The following is a 19,379-nucleotide window of genomic DNA, read 5'->3' as shown; positions in this document are numbered from 1 at the left end:
AGTGCCACAGTGCATTTTTGCTAAGAATACTGAGTTAGACCAGATGCCCGTCTGATTGTTCATCCCTGCATCGAAGTGAAGAGGCTGCCATGGTATCCAAGATATAACGGACAGGTTTAGCTACACAGAGGGCATAAACAAGGTGGCTAAGATAAAAAGACAGCAGGGAACAGATATTACCAAGTGTCACTCAGCAATTCAATGGGTGTATGAGAGAAATGGACACTAGAATATATTATTAAAGTTTCAGAACGATGAGGATAAGTCATTTCTGAAAATGATAGGCAGCAATACCAGGGACCCAAGGGGTAGAATAGGATCGCTCCCCTCCACACACTCACAGTCCACACCAGTAGACAGCCATACATGCTGGCTGTAACTTCACAGAATTCCAACAATGAAATCAAAATATTTTGCACAAGCTAATTTTATCCGTATGTAATTATCCTTTGCTGACTGCCCCGGTTATCCAGTAGTGATGCTATAGCACCAGTCATTCATTAATCCAAGTATCTTGATCCTTGTCTCCAGTGCCGCCAACAATCACTCCACTGCCTGCTAGTTTAAAGACTACTCATGCAAGTGCTAATATGTTTGATTTTTACAAAACAAACTTGATTGAGACTGAGATTCCATTTGAAATAACCATATAGGCCTGCAAAAGGGCCTAGGAGACAGTGAGCTGAACATTAGCAGAAGCATGAGCTGTCTTGAAGAAAAAGGACATTATCATTTACCATACCACAACTAACACATTAGTAGAATAGTACAGAAAAACCATATAGGAAGCCACAGAGTTTCAGCTGATGCAAAGAAATCCCTAAACTTAATAGGCCAGTTACATCAATATAATTCCACTGATGACAATGAAGTTACTCCTGATTTGCCTCAGAGTAAGTGAAAGAAGAATCTGTCTCTAATTTTAAATATAAAAAGAACCTGTGACACCCACACCAACACACGTATCCTGGGCACAGAATTTTTTTTATCTGACTGCAGAATTAATGTATACAACATTTTAATATATGTGAAACCCAAGAAATATTTTCACTTATGGTAAATTCCACAGAAAGCCTGAGTAACTGGTGCAGCTTCTTATCATATTATAGTTAATTGATGATAACATCTGTCCCCAAGCCTTATTAGAAAAAAATATTTCTTTATAGATTGTCCAGTGGTAACAGTTACATTATATATCAATGTTGTGAGATGCCACAAGATGCAGTGATCCCTGCTAGTACACTTTATAGATGATGGGATGGGCCTTTCAAGAATTATACAAATTTACTATTGCTATAGAAACAAGCAAAATATGGTGTTTGGCACGTTTAATAAGACTAACAATGTCCATTAAAACCAGCATACCTTGACATTGTTAATCAGTGGATCGCTTTTAACATGTGTATGTGGAGACTGAGTAATGGGGCAAAATATGTAAATTTGAAAGAGATAATCTGCTAAAAATTATTAACCTGTGAATTCAGTTATATGGCTACATTGTCTCATGTGCATCTGACAATGACATAGGTTCTCTGCATTACAGCACCATAGGCAATTTTTGTAATGCAAGGCCTTAGGAAATTTCACTGAACTTGTGGAAAACAGTATCTAACAGAATTTCTTCTCTGTTTAAATCTTGCAAAACTAATAAGTAATTGCTTGCACATCTGAATTCTGGTTCTTCACACAACTGAATATGTGGTAGATATTGTTTCATTCCAACATTAAAAACAGGAGTTAATAAATTTGTAGTGTGTCTCTCTGCTATTGTACACCAACACTAGGGTTAGTAAGCTGTCTTTGCTTTACCTGCACAGTTCCTCAGAAATTGCTAATTCACTTCATGCAATATGATCTATCTCCTAAAGTCACGATGGGAATCTATTACAAATTTCTGCTGTTTCTACATCTAAACCGAAGTCATTTTCAATTATCATCCATCTGTTTGCACAGAAGCTCTGATCTAAGGAATATTTGTAATCCTCTGATTCTTCCCTTTTCTGCACCATGTCTAGCATGTCACCTTATGATCAACAAATTCTAGATATTTCTAATAAAAATATTTATAATACATATTAAGAATCAGATAACTAATGGTTCATTTGCCCCACTACACTATATATTTGATAGCCGTTATGAACTTAGATTGTGAAAATCACATAGTCATCAAAGTCATATTATTGCATCACTGGGAAAGAGTAAAATAGCTACATCAATTGTAAATGGAGGAACATTGTTTGGTATCAGCATTATTTTAGGAGAAACCTTGTTATTAAAGCCTGCATTTTATATCTTTTAAAACCAGTGAGACAAGATGCTCATTTCTTAATAAGGAGAACAAAAAAACATGGCTTGATAAGACATGTCCTTGTTTTCAAAAGAAAAACATTCTGGCTGATTTGAGAGGGGCTAATAAGCATAAAGATTTGGTTAATATTTCTGTGTAGATACAAAAAAGCAAAGCAACATTCCATCCAAGCACAAGGATACAATCTTTCCTTATGCTTGCATACATTTTTCATGTAAATGTACAAGCCATGTGCTTGCCATATTACCAGTGCACAAGTAATGTACAGTAAATGCAATATTTTCCTTATACATCAGAATTAAAACACAATCTGCCCAGCAGTGAAATCACTATCTTTTCACTCATAGTGAAGTGTTGCTGTGTTCACTTCCAAAATCCATAACACAGGAATGATATAGAACACTACAAACTGTACACTAGGTCTACGCTGGCTATGTGCTAATAGAAAGCAGTGACTAATTCATCACTGTGGGAAAATATTGCAGAGGTTAATATACTGCTGGTCAAACCACAGGTATTAAACAGTTTTCAATAGCAAACCAGCAGGTTACAGGTTGTTGCACTGCAACATCATAACTGGTAGACTGGGTCAACAGCCTTGAAATGTGTCATTGTATTGCCAGACAGGAGAAGAGAAAAAGGCAGCCCCATGCAGTGCAAACATCAAAGTATAGAGAACATGTTCTCAGACAACTAAAGCACATATACTAAACCAAATCTATCTTATTAGTGGCCTGGCCATGGTAATTTTGTCTGGGCACAGAAGCAATACATTGTCAAATATTTTTAATCACTGTAAAGTGTCTTATTGATTCTTAGTATCATCTCATTTCTTCTGCAGCATTCTAACCTTAAAATTTTAAGATTACATGTGTCATTCCTCAGTAGTTTGTTGGAGTGGGCATATCTGTAAAGAAAAGGGGAGGGGGTTGAGGAAGGGGAAACCTTTTCTATACCATCTACAACAGAAATTAAGTGAGTCTCAAACAATGTGCTCACACTGAGCCACTAACTTACCAAATAAACCTAGAAAGCCCCAGTATTTACCTAGAAACCAAACCGTGTTTCATAGATTAGAATTCAGCAACCAAAATAGGGAATAAACTGAATCTAGACATTCCACTTTTAACCTTCAGATAAGGACACATTGTTAGGTTCAGAACATGGTTCTGGTCATGTATCAATTCATCCTCACCTCATTAGGCGTAATGGAGTCATTTTTAAGTATGATCAGGTTTTGTGCACTCTGACCACTCTGTCCTGTCAGATGTCTCTCAGCCATCACTGCATGAGGACCTGTTCCCGTTGGGCCACCAGTATTGTAAAACATGAAAGTGTCACTTCCTGATCCTGCAGTCAGACATGCCTTATAGCAGTAGGTCTTAGTGAGAGACCCATTCCCCCGCACTTCAATAAAATGTGGCTGTACTTTTAAACCATGCGGTATCCTATTGTCAATGTTGTTGTTAGCCTGCTTGTACGTTTCAGCAGGATACCTTTCTCTGAGCCCACAAAAACTTCCACAACAGGAGTCACCATACACACTGTATCTGTAGCACTTGATGACTGTTAGGACAATGATTGTCAAAAGAAATATGAATGAAACTGAGCTCAGAGCAATAATGAGATACAGTGTTATCTCTGAGTAGTTTCTAGTACTTTTGATATGCCTCCTTGTGTCAGGGATGATTTTGGAAACTCTATCCACAACAGCGATGGTTATGGCTACTGCTGAGGACAGGGATGGCTCTCCATTGTCTCTCACAACAACTGACAGGTTGAAAGTAGTAACACTGTCATCCCCCAGTTTGCGAGTAGTCCTAATCTCCCCGCTGTGTAGCTCCACTCTGAAGAGATCTGGGTCTGAGGCTTGAGCCAGATGGTAGAACAACCATGCATTTTGTCCAGAGTCTGCATCAATGGCTATTACTTTGGTAACCAAATAACCTGCGTGTGCCGAGCGAGGGATCATCTCCAAGGCTGCCGAGGCGTTGGTTGAGGTAGGGTACAGAATCTGAGGGGCATGGTCATTCTGATCCACCACATACACGTGGACAGTGACAGTGCTGCTAAGTGCTGGGGTCCCAGCATCCTGGGCCTGAACAACAACCTGAAACTCCCTTAACTTCTCGTAATCAAAGGAGTTGACCGCATATATGTTACCATTGTCGGATTTAATGGAGACGTAGGATATGACAGGTAGCCCTTGAATTTCCCCTTTCAGGAGAGAATAGGACACATAGGCATTTTCGTTGGCATCGGCATCGATGGCTTTGACAGTGCACAGCGACACCCCGAGCGCGTTGTTCTCGGGGATGTAAACGGAATACATGGGCTCTTCGAACCGCGGAGGGTTGTCGTTGACATCAGAGATGTACACTTGTATCACTTTGTGGGAAGAGAGGGGAGGGGTCCCGGCGTCCGTAGCCGTGACCGTGATGTTGTAGGAGGAAGCCCTTTCGCGGTCCAGGTTGCCCTGCGTGACCAGCGTGTAGGAGTTTTTGAAGGAGTTGAGTTTGAAGGGGATGTTGGGAGGGATGCTCAGACTGACCTGCTTGTTCGGCCCGGAGTCCTGGTCGGTTACACTCATTAAAGCCACCACAGTCTCGGGCCGGGCGTTCTCCGGCACCGGGCTGTACAGGGAGGTCAGCACCACTTCGGGGGCATTATCGTTGGCGTCCACGATATTGACCAGCACCTTGCAGTGCCCGGCCATGGACACAGGGCCCCGGTCGGTGGCCTGCACATAAATCTCATAGGAGGAGGCCTCCTCGTAGTCCAGCGTGCCGTTGACTCTCACCTCGCCGGAGACGGGGTCGATGCTGAAGAGCTGCCGCACCTTCTGGGGGGTGTAGCCGCTGAAGGAGTACAGCACCTCCCCGTTGGAGCCCTCGTCCGGGTCCGAGGCGTTCAGCTTCACCACCAGCGTGCCCGGGACCGCATTCTCCAGCAGGTTCACTGAGTAGGTGGATCGGTCAAAGACGGGCGAGTTGTCGTTTGTGTCCATGACCCGAATGGAGATCTGGGCCGTGCCAGACCTGGCGGGGCTGCCCCCATCCATGGCGGTGAGCACCAGCTGCTGCAAGGCGCTTTGCTCCCGGTCCAGGGGCTGCTGCAGCACCAGCTCCAGAAGTTTGCTTCCGCGCTGGAAGCCTTTGAGGTCCAGGGCGAAGTGCTGGTTGGGGCTGAGCCGGTAGCTCTGCACCGAGTTGGTGCCCACGTCGGGGTCCTGCGCGCTCTCGATGTGGAAGCGGGCGCCGGGCACAGCAGACTCGCTGACCTCCAGCCGGTAGCCCTGCCGCGGGAAGCGTGGCGCGTTGTCGTTGATGTCCAGCACCTCCACCTCCACGTTGTGCACCTCGATGGGCTGCTCGATCACCAGCTCCAGGCTGAGGAAGCAGGAGGGGCTAAGCTCGCACAGCGCCTCCCGGTCCATGCGCTCCTTCACCAGCAGCGCCCCGCGGCCCAGATCCAGCTCCAGGTACTGCCGCCCGCTGCCCGAGGTCAGCCGTGCGCCCCGAGCCGACAGCCGCTGCGGATCCACGCCCAGGTCGCTCGCCACGTTCCCCACGAAGGCGCCGCGCTGCAGCTCCTCCTGCACCGAGTAGCGGAGCTGCCCGCCCGCCGGCCCCAGGCACAGCAGGAGCAGGAGAGCCAGGATCCGGAGCGCCGCCGCCCCGCAGCAGTGGCGGGGAGAAGACGGCGCCATGGCCGAGGGCGGAGGGAGGGGTGGGGGGAGCCGAGCTCAGCTTTCACCTGACGCGCTCGCAGCCCTGCCGGGCCTCACATCCCTCAGCCGCCGCCGCCGCCTCCCACACCCAGCAGCGGGTTCATGCACCCGGCTAGCAGGCGCCGCTCGCTGCGCCCGGCGCTGCCGCCGCCCCTGCAGCCTCCACCGCTGCCGGCTCCCGAGCCGCCCGCTTCCTCAGAAAATCCATGCTCCCCGGCTCGGCTGCTACCCGGCCCTGCGGCGGCGGATCCGGCCTCTCCTCCTCCAGCAGCTCGGGGGACTCGCAGCTCCACTTCCTCCTTCTGTGGCTGCTGCGTGGAGTGTGCGGGGGAGGGGCGCTGAGCTCCAGCTGGCTCCAATTCAGCACCCGGGCAGGGAACAGCGACACCGAGGCAAGCAGCAGCCAGACTGCACGGGAGGGAGCTGCGCGGCCTGCCGGCTACCCCGTGGAGGGCAAGAGTGCCCCGCCAGCCACAGCGCCTATCCCACACAGGGGCGAGCCCCTTCCCCAGGGAGCTCTTCACCGGAGCCAACCGCAGCACCAATCCCCCCAACACACACCAGGACCGCCCCCGCACCCTCTCCTCAGCCCCTGGGAGTTCAGAGCCAACTACCCCCATAGCCACCCCCCTTCACAGAGATACCTCTCTCCTCCCCAGGGAGACAGTCAGGGACCCCTTCAATTCCTAAAAGCCCTGCCTTCCCGCCCACACTCAAATTAGGAGAAAGAGTGAGTGTGATGTCCATGTGTGTGTTTACATACGTTTTATGTCTAGACAAAGAGAAAGATAGCTCTTCTACCCGGGGCTGTCGCCTGCTACTGCAGAGGCTCTTTGGTCTAATGTCTAACACCTATCTCCTATGATATAGGCAGGCCCTCTCAGAGGTCCAGAGAGGGCCCAAGCCACTTCCAGCTTTTAAGACCCCTTTCAACACACACCTGATCCAGCACCAGACACTAGTGGTGGTTTGTTTATATAATCAGCTGGTCTGAGAGGACACACTCTTCACGGTCTAATCTTGTGCCATCAGAACCGATATATTTTTACTAATATTTATGAACATCTAAAAATCTTTAATATGACCAAATCTATATCAGATAACAAAAAATGATGTCTTTCACCAAATAACATTTCTTATTTGCTCAAATTTGCAGCTCTAAGCTGAGAAAGTGTCCCCCGTTTTGGTTTGATAGGAATGTGCATAAAAACAAGCTGTGAAACTTATTAAATGCCACAAATTAACAAGTGTCTAAATTTGAGGCCCCTTTGAGCTTGAGGTCCAGGCCAAATGGCCCTCCTACCCCTCTCCCTGTCCCAGACTGGCCATGGATATAGGGGATGTGGAAGAAGCCTTCCCATATTTACCAACATTAATTCCTGCCTGCATTTTTTCTACCCACAAGGCCACCACCAGGGCAAGCTGTGGGGCCCCAAACAAAAGCAAGGCAGCAGCTTGTCATAGGAAAGGAATACAGAGTGGTTCTTTGGCCTCTTTCCCGCTCCTCATTCTAGGTGCTAGAGGGGAAAACAGGAAATGAACTGCCTTCCTGTCCAGTCTCACTGCTGAGTTGCCTAGACTTCTGGTCCTACTGCTGCTGCTGCAGAGCTAGACTGCATCAGCTCATGAGTGTTAAATCAGCACACTCTGAAAAGCATGCACTCCCCTCCCCCAGTGTGTTTTTGCTTACAGCTGGTTCTACCAGTGTACTTCTACAGTTATGTTGCTTTCCTTCTTAAAGACCGTCTTCTCTGCCCCCCACTTTAATTCATTCTTGCTGCATTACCCTCCCCACTCTTTTGGGGAGTATTTCCTCTCACTGCTACCTCTCCTTCCTTGATCCTCTCAACCACTGCTGTAACAGTCCTACCCTGCCACTATCCACTGGTTGAATTTTGCAAGTCACAACCATGAACTATGAGATTATTTAACATGGGCTTCAGTTTATTTTACATAATAATATACAGGCAAACAGTGAGGCAAGTGCAACTAGAACTGTAGGGAGAGGTTCAGGAGAAGAAATAGTAGTTGCATTTGTTTTCCAATGCTCCTTTTAGACTCATATTCAAGTACCAGCAAGGCCCAAGTTCACACAGAATATCAGGGTTGGAAGGGACCTCAGGAGGTCATCTAGTCCAACCCCCTACTCAAAGCAGGACCAATACCCAATTTTTGCCCCAGATCCCTAAATGGCCCCTTCAGGAATTGAACTCACAATGCTGGGTTTAGCAGGCCAATGCTCAAACCGCTGAGCTATCCCTCCCCCCACATAGTTTATCAGAACTGTCAAAATTACAGCCAATGGTGCAATGGCTGTCTTGATCAATGTGTACAGGGCACACAAAAACATTGCTAACGGAGAAGCATCAAAGCATCTAAGTTAGGTTCCTACTTCCAAATATAGGGACTTAAATAAGTGGCCTCATTTTCAAACATGCTGAGCAACCAATAGATTCCACTGACTTCAGCAGTCACTGCTGGGAGCCACCCAAACCAACTTATTTTTGAAAGTTAGACAAATTTAGGCCTGTTCAGACCAGGAAGGCCAGTGGGAGTTTCTGGGTGTTCTACATGTTTGAAAATCTGGCCCCTTCAGATATGTGCCCAAATGGGAGCAAAGTTCTTTTGAAAATCTGGCTCCATATATATATATATATATATTTTGGGGTGGAGGGTTACCTAAGTATGGATCTTGCAACCTACCCATCCACAGAGATAAAAAAAGACAACATGCTGCCCTGGAAAAAAAGGATGAGGAATCTCCCCCAAGGGTGGAGGAGGAGAACCACAGCCAAGGCTGGGAGGATTGTGGCCACCACTCACAAGAGGAAATGAAGGGTGGTGGTGGTGGACAATTCCCTTCCAAGGGGGACAGAGGCATCCATCTGAAGGCCTGACCTTGCATCCTGGGATAGGTGTGCTGCCTGTCAGGGGCCCATAGCCAAGTCACTACAGAAAGATTGCCAAGGATCATCCAGCCCTCTGACTACTACACCATGCTGCTCATCCAGGTAGGCACTAATGTTACTGGAGGTATGACCTGAGCATAGCAGAAGTGACTACAGGACTCTGGGGGTGAGGGTGAAGGATCCTTCTGGTCGAGGGTACGGATCCAGGCAGAGACAGACACATCCTGGAAGTAAATACATGACTGCATGGATGGCGTCAACAGAAGGGCTCCAGCTTCCTTGACTATCAGATCTTGTTCCAAGAAGGACTGTTGAGCAGCAATGGGGTCCACCTGTCAAGTAAGGGTAAGAGTATCTTTGGATACAGACTGGAAAACCTAGAGAGGCAGGCTTTAAACTAGGTTTGACGGGGGCAGGAGACAAAAACCCACAGGTAAATCCAAAAAATGGAGACCTGGGTGAAGGGTCAGAATCTGGGGGAAACATGGGAAATTGCAGCATGGACAAAAGAGAGACAAGAGGGTATATAGAGGAGAAATCTAATAAACATCTTAGATGTCTGTATATGAATGCAAGAAGTATGGGGAATAAACTGGAAGAACTAGAAATACTAGTGAATAATCACAAATATTACATAATTGGCACTATAGAAACTTGTTGGAATAATTCATATGACAGGAATATTGGAATAGAATGGTACACCTTATTCAGGAAGTACAGGCAGGGAAAAAGGGAGGAGGTGTTGCCTTGTATATCAAAGATGTATACACTTGCACTGAGGTTGAGACTCGTGGGAGGCAGACCTGTTGAAAGTCTCCGGGTAAAGATAAAAGGGGTAAAATACAAGGGTGATGTCATGGCAGAGTCTACTAAAGACCACCTAACCAGGAAGAAGAGGTGGATGAGACTTTTTTAAACAACTAACAAACTAAACCAAAATACAGGACTTGGTGGTGATGGGGGACTTCAAATATCCAGACATTTGTTGGGAAAATAATTCAGCAGGGCACAGATTACCCAACAAGTTATTGGAGACAGAAGGTGGAGAAAGTGACTAGAAGAGAGACTATTCTGGATTTGATTCTGACAAACTGGGAGGAACTAGTTGAGAATTTGAAGGTGGAAGGCAGCTTGGGTGAAATGATAGAGTTCATGATTCTAAGGAATAGTAGGAGGGAAAACAACAGAACAAAGACAATGGATTTCAAGAAGGCAGACTTTAGCAAACTCAGAGAATTGGTAGGTAAGATCCCGTGGGAAGCAAGTTTAAGGGAAAAATTAGTTCCAAAGAGTTGGCATTTTTTAAAGAGATTCAGGGTACAAGAGGAAACTATACCAATGCATTGGAAAGATAGGACGTATGGTAAGATTTTTTCCCTTGGCTTAACCAGGAGATCTTCAGTGACCTGGAACTAAAAAAGAGTCATACAAGAAGTGGAAAGTAGGTCAAATGACAAAGGATGAATATATATATATATATATATATATATATATATATATATATATATATAACACAAGCATGTAGGGATAAAATTAGGAAGGCCAAGGCACAAAGCAAGATTAAACTAGCTAGTAACAAGAAAGCATTTTACAAATATATGGGGAGCTAGAAGAAGACCAGGGACAGGATAGGCCCATTACTAAATGAGGCGGGAAAGACAATAACAGAAAATGCAGTAATAGCTGAAGTTAAACATTCCTAGCCTCTGTATGCCAGAAGCTGGGAATGGGCGACAGGGGATGATCATTTGTTGATTACCTGTTCTATTCATTCCCTTTGAAACACTTAGCATTGGCCAGTGTCAGAAGACAGGATATTGAGGTAGATGGATCGTTGGTCTGACCAATTCTGGCCATTCTTATGTTCTTGTCTTTTTTGTTTCAGTTTTCACCACAAAAGTTAGCAAGGATCAGACGACTAACATAGAGAACAAAAGTGTAAATGGGGCAGGATCTGAGGGTAAAATAGAAAAAGAACAAGTTAAGAATTACTTAGACAAGTTACATGTCTTCAGATTGGCAGGGCCTGATGAAACACATCCTAGAATGCTTAAGGAACTGACTGAAGAGATCTCTGAACCATTAGCAATTATCTTTGAGAACTCATTGGAGGACGGGAGATATACCTGAGGACTAGAAAAGAGCAAATATAGTACCTATCTATAAAAAGGGGAATAAGGACAACCCAGGGAATTATAGACCAGTCATCTTAACTTTGGTACCTGGAAAGATAATGGAGCAAATAATCAAATGATCAATTTGTAACCACCTAGAAGATAATAAGGTAATAAGCAACAATCAACATGGATTTGTCAAGAACAAATCATGTCAAACCAAGCTAATATGCTTCTTTGACAGAGTAACAAGCCTTGTGGATGGGGAGAATCAGAAGGTGTCATATATCTCAACTTTATTAAGGCTTTTGATACTGTCTCACATGATCTCATAAACAAACCAGAGAAATACAACCTAGATGAATCTACTAGAAGGTGAATGCACAACTGTCTGGAAAACCATTCTCAGAGAGTAGTTATCAATGGTTCACAATTGAGCTGGACAGACATATTGAATGGGGTCCTGCAGGGATCTCTCCTGGGTCTGGTTCTATTGAATATCTTCAAAAATGATTTGGATAATGGCACAGAGAGTATACTTATAAAGTTTGCAGATGACAGCAAGCTAGGAGGGGTTGCAAGTGCTTTGGAGGACAGGATTAGAATTCAAGATGATCTTGACAAACTGTAGAAATGGTCTGAATTAAACAGAAGTAAATTCAATAGGGAAAAATGTAGTGTACTACACTTAAGAAGGAATAATCAATTACACATATAGAAAACGGGAAATGACTGCCTCGGAAGCAGTACTGTGGAAAAAGACATGGGGCTATAGCGGATCACAAACTAAATATGGGTCAACAATGTAATCCTGTTGTAAAAAAAAAAGTGAACATCATTCTGGGATGTATAAGCAGAAGTGTTGTAAGCAGGACACAAGAAGTAATTATTCCACTCTACTCAGCACTGATAAGGCCTCAGCTGGAGTATTGTGTCCAGTTCTGAGCACCACACTTCAGGAAAGATATGGACAAATTGAAGAAAGTCCAGAGGAGAGCAACAAAAATGACAAAAGATCTAGAAAACATGACCTACAAGGATTTCAAGAATGCAGACTTTAGCAAACTCAGAGAATTGGTAGGTAAGATCCCGTGGGAAGCAAGTCAAAGGGAAAAATTAGTTCCAAAGAGTTGGCATTTTTTAAAGAGATTCAGGGTACAAAAGCAAACTATACCAATGCATTGGAAAGATAGGATGCTTAAAAAACTGGAGAAGAAAAGACTGAGGGGGGACATGATAACTGTCGTCAAGTACATAAAAGGTTGCTATGAAGAGAAGGGTGACAAATAGTTCTCTTTAGCCACTGAGGACAGGACAAGAAGTAATGGGCTTAAATTACTGTCAGGCATAGGTACTGGAACTCGGGGTGCTGGGGGTGCTGCAGTTTCCATCATATACAGGGTTTACAATTTGGCTCAATGGCTCTCAGCACCCCCACTATACAAATTGTTTCAGCACCCCTGCTGTCAGGGAGATTTAGGTCAAACATTAGGAAAAGCTTCCTAACTGTAAGGGTAGCTAAGTACTGGAACAAATTAACTAGGTGGGGTGTGGAATCTCCATCACTAGAGGTTTTTAAGAACAGGTTAGAAAAGCACCTGTCAAGGATGGTCTAGATAATACTTAATCCTGACTCTGCGCAAGGAACTAGACTAAATGACTTATCGAGGGTACCTTCCAGTCCTACATTTCTATGATTTCACTTGAAAAATTTGATCACAGTATTTTGAGCTCCTCCAATAAAAGGCATGTTAGAAGTGAAAATTAATATTAACCATTTAAAATTTTTGAAATTGGAAGTTATTTTAACAGTAACATATGAGGCATTAACAAGACCACATATAGAACATTACTAGATGTGTTACTATGATCATGATGTTATTCAATGGATTTAGGACCAAAGACACCAAAAGTTTGGCAGCATATGACAGATTTTGAAATTAAATGTGAGTCTCTGAGTGACACATAAATAAAGTACTGTGTGCCATTTTTGCATGCATTTAATAATTTTTCCTTCCCATTGATCAATGCAAGTTTGGGTGCTAAGCTCTTTTGAAAATATGTCCCCTAATTTTCAGAAATTCTGATTACCCATAATTCCCAATGACACCCAAATTCCGACCATTAGATTTAAGACTCACAATACACATAAATACTATTATTCCCATTTTACAGATTAATCCCACACAGCAGCACTAGCTACAGTAATGTGTACATAAATATAGCATAGTATCTCCTTTCTTAAAATATTAGATTTACACAATTGTGTACTGACTACACTTCTGCTTTTAACTGAGATGGTGAAACTGAGTATGTTCTGATTAAATGTTCCCTGGGTAGATTTAAATCAAAATAAAATTTTTTGATGGTCATGATAACTTTAGTTATCTCTATGAGACGATACACTTAGTAAACGCAAAGAGAGTCCTGCAGTACTTATTCAGGAGAAACTCCTATTGAGGAAGGGCTTCAGGACTTGATCTCTAGTAACATTGATTTTTCCAGTAAAAGGCAGAGGTTGAGAAGCAGCACTTCAGTATCTATTGAGTTAATGTTTTACAATTTTTAAAAGTAGACCCCCATTAAGAACCAGATTCTGATACCCTTACTCACAAAGAACATCATCTTATACTATGAGTGGTTTCACTGACTTCAACTCAATGTATTATTCAACATGAGCAGAATATCGGAATCTGACCCTCCAATGGCAAAACCATCCAATGATAATATATTGGGCCCAAATCTTCAGCTGCTGTATATGCCCAACTCTTATTGAAGTTAATGGATATTACATGCATGCACCACCTACAAACACAGGCTCATTTAGGCCTTGTCTACACACACAGTATGTAGTATTCCTTTAATCATAGAATCATAGAATATCAGGGTTGGAAGGGACCCCTGAAGGTCATCTAGTCCAACCCCCTGCTCGAAGCAGGACCAATTCCCAGTTAAATCATCCCAGCCAGGGCTTTGTCAAGCCTGACCTTAAAAACCTCTAAGGAAGGAGATTCTACCACCTCCCTAGGTAACGCATTCCAGTGTTTCACCACCCTCTTAGTGAAAAAGTTTTTCCTAATATCCAATCTAAACCTCCCCCACTGCAACTTGAGACCATTACTCCTCGTTCTGTCATCTGCTACCATTGAGAACAGTCTAGAGCCATCCTCTTTGGAACCCCCTTTCAGGTAGTTGAAAGCAGCTATCAAATCCCCCCTCATTCTTCTCTTCTGCAGGCTAAACAATCCCAGCTCCCTCAGCCTCTCCTCATAACTCATGTGTTCCAGTCCCCTAATCATTTTTGTTGCCCTTCGCTGGACTCTCTCCAATTTATCCACATCCTTCTTGTAGTGTGGGGCCCAAAACTGGACACAGTACTCCAGATGAGGCCTCACCAATGTCGAATAGAGGGGAACGATCACGTCCCTCGATCTGCTCGCTATGCCCCTACTTATACATCCCAAAATGCCATTGGCCTTCTTGGCAACAAGGGCACACTGCTGACTCATATCCAGCTTCTCATCCACTGTCACCCCTAGGTCCTTTTCCGCAGAACTGCTGCCTAGCCATTCGGTCCCTAGTCTGTAGCGGTAATGATACTGGCATTGTTAAAACAGTGCAACTCCTCTAAAGTGGATACAATTATACCAGTATAAAAGTGCTTATATTGGTATAGCAAATTCCTGTACAGGAAGGAAAGAAACTAAACCAATATAAGACACCAGTATATGGGTATAATGGCACCCAAACTAGGAGATTCACTGGTATAACAATTTGGTTAAAAAAAATTACACTCCTAATTTAAATAATTATAGCAGTATAAAATCTGTGTATAGACCAGGCCTTTGCGTCAGGAGAATATGTCATGAGCCTAAATAATATTCCTCTGTCATTTTTTACCCAAGAGAGGGATATAACTTTACATATCTGACTCAATCTTATACAATATTTTTATTAATGACTTTGGCACAAAAAGTAGAAGTGTCTTAATGAAATGTGACAGGTTTCAGAGTAGCAGCCATGTTAATCTGTATCTGCAAAAAGAAAAGGAGTACTTGTGGCACCTCAGAGACTAACAAATTTATTTGAGCATAAGCTTTCGTGAAGTGAGCTTAGTCTCTAAGGTGCCACAAGCACTCCTTTTCTTTTAATGAAATCTGCTAAGGATTCAAAGTTGGGAGGCATTGCTGACACAGAGGACTGGAATATTGTACAGAAATATCTGGATGACCTTGAAGACTGGAATAACAGAAATGGGATGAAATTCAATAGTGCAAGGATGTAAGGATGTGCACTTAGGATCTAATAAAAATAATTTCTGATACAAGCTGGCGGCTTATCAGCTCAAAGCAACAGAGGAGGAGAGAGATATGGTCGATCACAGGATGACTATGAGTAAGGCTATGAGTTGGTCATGGACGTCAAGGATTCTGTGATTTTACATTACCACCATGACTTCAGCCCTGAGTGTCAGGGCTCTGTCTGTCAGCCCCAGGTGGTGGGGCTCGTGCTGTCAGCTCCACACTGTGGGGCTTGGGCTTCCCTTATTTATTGTTTATTGCCCACATCCTGTCTGTGACTTTTACTAAAAATACCCATGACAAAATTTTAGCTTTAACTATGAGCTACCAATGTCATGTGGCTGCAAAAAAGGCAAATGCAATCCTGGGATGTTTTAAATGAGGCATTTCCAGTAGAGATAGAGAAGAATTAATGCCATTGTACAAGGCAGTAATAAGACCTCTTAGTTGATGAATGCTGGGCTGCAGTTTTGATCTCCTGTTCCTCTGAAGCATCAGAGATAGCCATGGCTAGAGATGGGATATTGGAAGGGTTGGGCCAGTGCTGTGAGGCACAGGTGCCGGCTTCCTCCTGGCCCCGGGAGTGCTCAACCCCTGCTCCGCTTCAGGCCCCATCCCCATCCAATCCCTTCCCCCAAGTTCCCATCCCCGTCCTGCCTTTTGTTGCCCTCACTCCGCCTTAGGCCCTACCTCCACTCTACCCCTTCATTCCAAGCCCCCACCCCTGCCCTGCCTATTCCCGCCCCGCCTATTCCCGCCCAGTTCCATCCCCGCCCCCAAGCATGCCCTGTCCCTGCTCCTCCCCGTCCCTACAAGCACCTCCTGGATGCCCCAGAACAGCTGATCTGCGGTGGGCAGGAGGTGCTGGGAGGGAGGGAGAAAAGTTGACCGGCAGGGCCACCAGTGGGCAGGAGGCACTGAGAGGGAAGGGGAAGCGCTGGCTGCCAGTGGGTGCTACTCTATAAATCTTGCATTTTGTTGTCTACAACTTGATTTGCCTTATTCAGAATTAAATCAAGTCAATCCACACACAGGATTAGAACATGAAAAGGGCAGTCAGCAATCATGAGCAAGATTATGCCTTATGCAGGAAAAACCTTTGTAGGGGCCAGGAAACTTCCTGAGTTTGAACCTGCAAAGTTGCCTACAGATAATTTGTCCTACTGTAGGAGCACGATCCTCTAACCCCACAGATGTTCTGAGATCCATGGGAAAATCACAAGAGGGCCAATGCTTTTGGACAGAGGCCCACACTACTTCCCCAATCCCCTTCTTACCTGCAGCAGGCTCCCTCAGGATCCCTGTATCCACTGGTTTCCTGCCTGCCCCCATCCCTCTCTCCCTCAGGGAATATGTTTGTGAAAGGGAGTGGTGTTATAGTGTGGAGAAGAAACTCTCAGAAATCAGTATTATTTTACAGAGGGAAAAAACACTTGTGGATTGCATAGCTATTTAAGGGGGAATGTTTGAAGGGGAAAAACATCACAGATTGTGACCCTCTCTCTGATAAGCCTCCACCCTCTCTGCCCACCCCTCTGCTGAGCCCAAAATATTCACTGGAGTCAGAATGGGGATAGCGTGGTTCTGAAAATAAAAGAACTGGGATTTTTCCAGCGCATATTCTGCATTTTCCTCACACTCCATGGGATTTTCCTGAGAGCATGATCTGCTCTTGCAGCTGTGATTTTCCCCTTCCCTAAATGTATTCTTAGATTCCTCCTGAGCTGGTGTGAATTTCTTGTTTCTGGTACTGCCGTAGACATTTATTTCCATGTTTCAATCATAGAATCATAGAATATCAGGGTTGGAAGGGACCCCAGAAGGTCATCTAGTCCAACCCCCTGCTCAAAGCAGGACCAATTCCCAGTTAAATCATCCCAGCCAGGGCTTTGTCAAGCCTGACCTTAAAAACCTCTAAGGAAGGAGATTCTACCACCTCCCTAGGTAACGCATTCCAGTGTTTCACCACCCTCTTAGTGAAAAAGTTTTTCCTAATATCCAATCTAAACCTCCACCACTGCAACTTGAGACCATTACTCCTCGTTCTGTCATCTGCTACCATTGAGAACAGTCTAGAGCCATCCTCTTTGGAACCCCCTTTCAGGTAGTTGAAAGCAGCTATCAAATCCCCCCTCATTCTTCTCTTCTGCAGGCTAAACAATCCCAGCTCCCTCAGCCTCTCCTCATAACTCATGTGTTCCAGTCCCCTAATCATTTTTGTTGCCCTTCGCTGGACTCTCTCCAATTTATCCACATCCTTCTTGAAGTGTGGGGCCCAAAACTGGACACAGTACTCCAGATGAGGCCTCACCAACGTCGAATAGAGGGGAACGATCACGTCCCTCGATCTGCTCGCTATGCCCCTACTTATACATCCCAAAATGCCATTGGCCTTCTTGGCAACAAGGGCACACTGCTGACTCATATCCAGCTTCTCGTCCACTGTCACCCCTAGGTCCTTTTCCGCAGAACTGCTGCCTAGCCATTCGGTCCCTAGTCTGTAGCTGTGCATTGGGTTCTTCCGTCCTAAGTGCAGGACCCTGCACTTATCCTTATTGAACCTCATCAGATTCCTTTTGGCCCAATCTTCCAATTGGTCTAGGTCCTTCTGTATCCTATCCCTCCCCTCCAGCGTATCTACCACTCCTCCCAGTTTAGTATCATCCGCAAATTTGCTGAGAGTGCAATCCACACCATCCTCCAGATCATTTATGAAGATATTGAATAAAACCGGCCCCAGGACCGACCCTTGGGGCACTCCACTTGATACCGGCTGCCAACTAGACATGGAGCCATTGATCACTACCCGTTGAGCCCGACAATCTAGCCAGCTTTCTACCCACCTTATAGTGCATTCATCCAGCCCATACTTCCTTAACTTGCTGACAAGAATACTATGGGAGACCGTGTCAAAAGCTTTGCTAAAGTCAAGAAACAATACATCCACTGCTTTCCCTTCATCCACAGAACCAGTAATCTCATCATAAAAGGCGATTAGATTAGATTAGATCATCATAAAAGGCGATTAGATTAGATCATCTTTTGTGCCTAACTTGCTTGTAGACAGGTCCTCTCATTTGTAACTCATGTCTTCTTTCTTTGAAATATTGTGCCAAATTGCTCATTGGTATGAATCTGTTCTTTCATTTCTATATATATATATCTATATATATCTATATATATAGATATATAGATACATATATCAGTGTATCTGCTCTTCTCTTTGGTCTGAATCTAATCGGTTCAGAATTTCCTTTTGTATCTCTGAGACAGCTCAAACCAGACTATTTTAAACACTGCTGTTACTCCTGGATGTGGGGCTTCTAGCCAACCAGACAAAATGTAGTCTAAATATTGCCTGTATTTAGGTCACAAACTATTTCTTTTTGCCCAGTAGTGCATTTGCTGTTGTTTTAGAAAATGGTCTGCAAAGAGAGACAGCAAGAGTGAGAGATTTGTTGTAAAGGTGGATTCAGACAGACATAATACACCTCTACCCCGATATAACGCAACCCAATATAACACGAATTCGGATATAACGCGGTAAAGCAGCGCTCTGTGGGGGCGGGGCTGCACGCTCTGGCGGATCAGCCCGTCAGCGTGTCTGGCTCTGACACGCTGCTCTGAGCAGCGTGTTAAGGGTGCCGGGCCAGGGCCGAGGGGTTGGATAAGGGGCAGAGGGTCTCGGGGGGCAGTCAGGGGACAGGGAGCAGGGGGGGTTGGATGGTTCATAGGTTCTGGGGGCAGGGCGTCAGGGGATGGGGAATGGGGGCGTTGGATAGGGCATGGGAGACTTAGCTTTCCTCCTCCTCCTCTGTATAATCAGAATAACACTGCATGGGTTCCGCTCCACGAGCCGCTATCGCTGATTCAGAGACAGGGGACTGCAGCACTGCAAGCCGGCGGCACTTCCCCGACTTCCCCAGCTCGCTCTCTGGCTCAGACACTAACACCCAGGCTTTCAAAGCGGGGGAAGGAGGCTGCACTGACTGCGGCTAGCAAGCATCCCTCACCCCC

At 44.9% G+C, this 19,379-nt stretch overlaps 1 protein-coding gene across 13 annotated transcripts in view; it reads right to left on the bottom strand.

The window, feature by feature from the left end:
* Nucleotides 1-19,379, bottom strand: part of LOC311524671 (protocadherin alpha-C2-like) — a gene marked incomplete at its 5' end in the record, with an annotated part of 339,113 nt that overhangs the window by 105,190 nt on the left and 214,544 nt on the right. The window contains one exon of one of the 13 annotated variants that reach the window (XM_084636016.1): nt 3,504-6,345. The exons of the other annotated variants lie outside the window; for them this stretch is intronic. Coding sequence (XP_084492142.1) covers nt 3,504-6,017 — 2,514 coding nt within the window. Of the gene's footprint in view, nt 1-3,503; nt 6,346-19,379 lie in introns of those variants that run through there. 13 annotated transcript variants of the gene reach the window in all.

The sequence above is a fragment of the Lepidochelys olivacea genome (assembly GCF_965140295.1).
Source record: "Lepidochelys olivacea isolate rLepOli2 genome assembly, chromosome: 8".
NCBI lineage: Eukaryota > Metazoa > Chordata > Testudines > Cheloniidae > Lepidochelys > Lepidochelys olivacea.
Note: the sequence above shows the minus strand (reverse complement) of the source record. Positions and strands in the feature narration are given on the sequence as shown.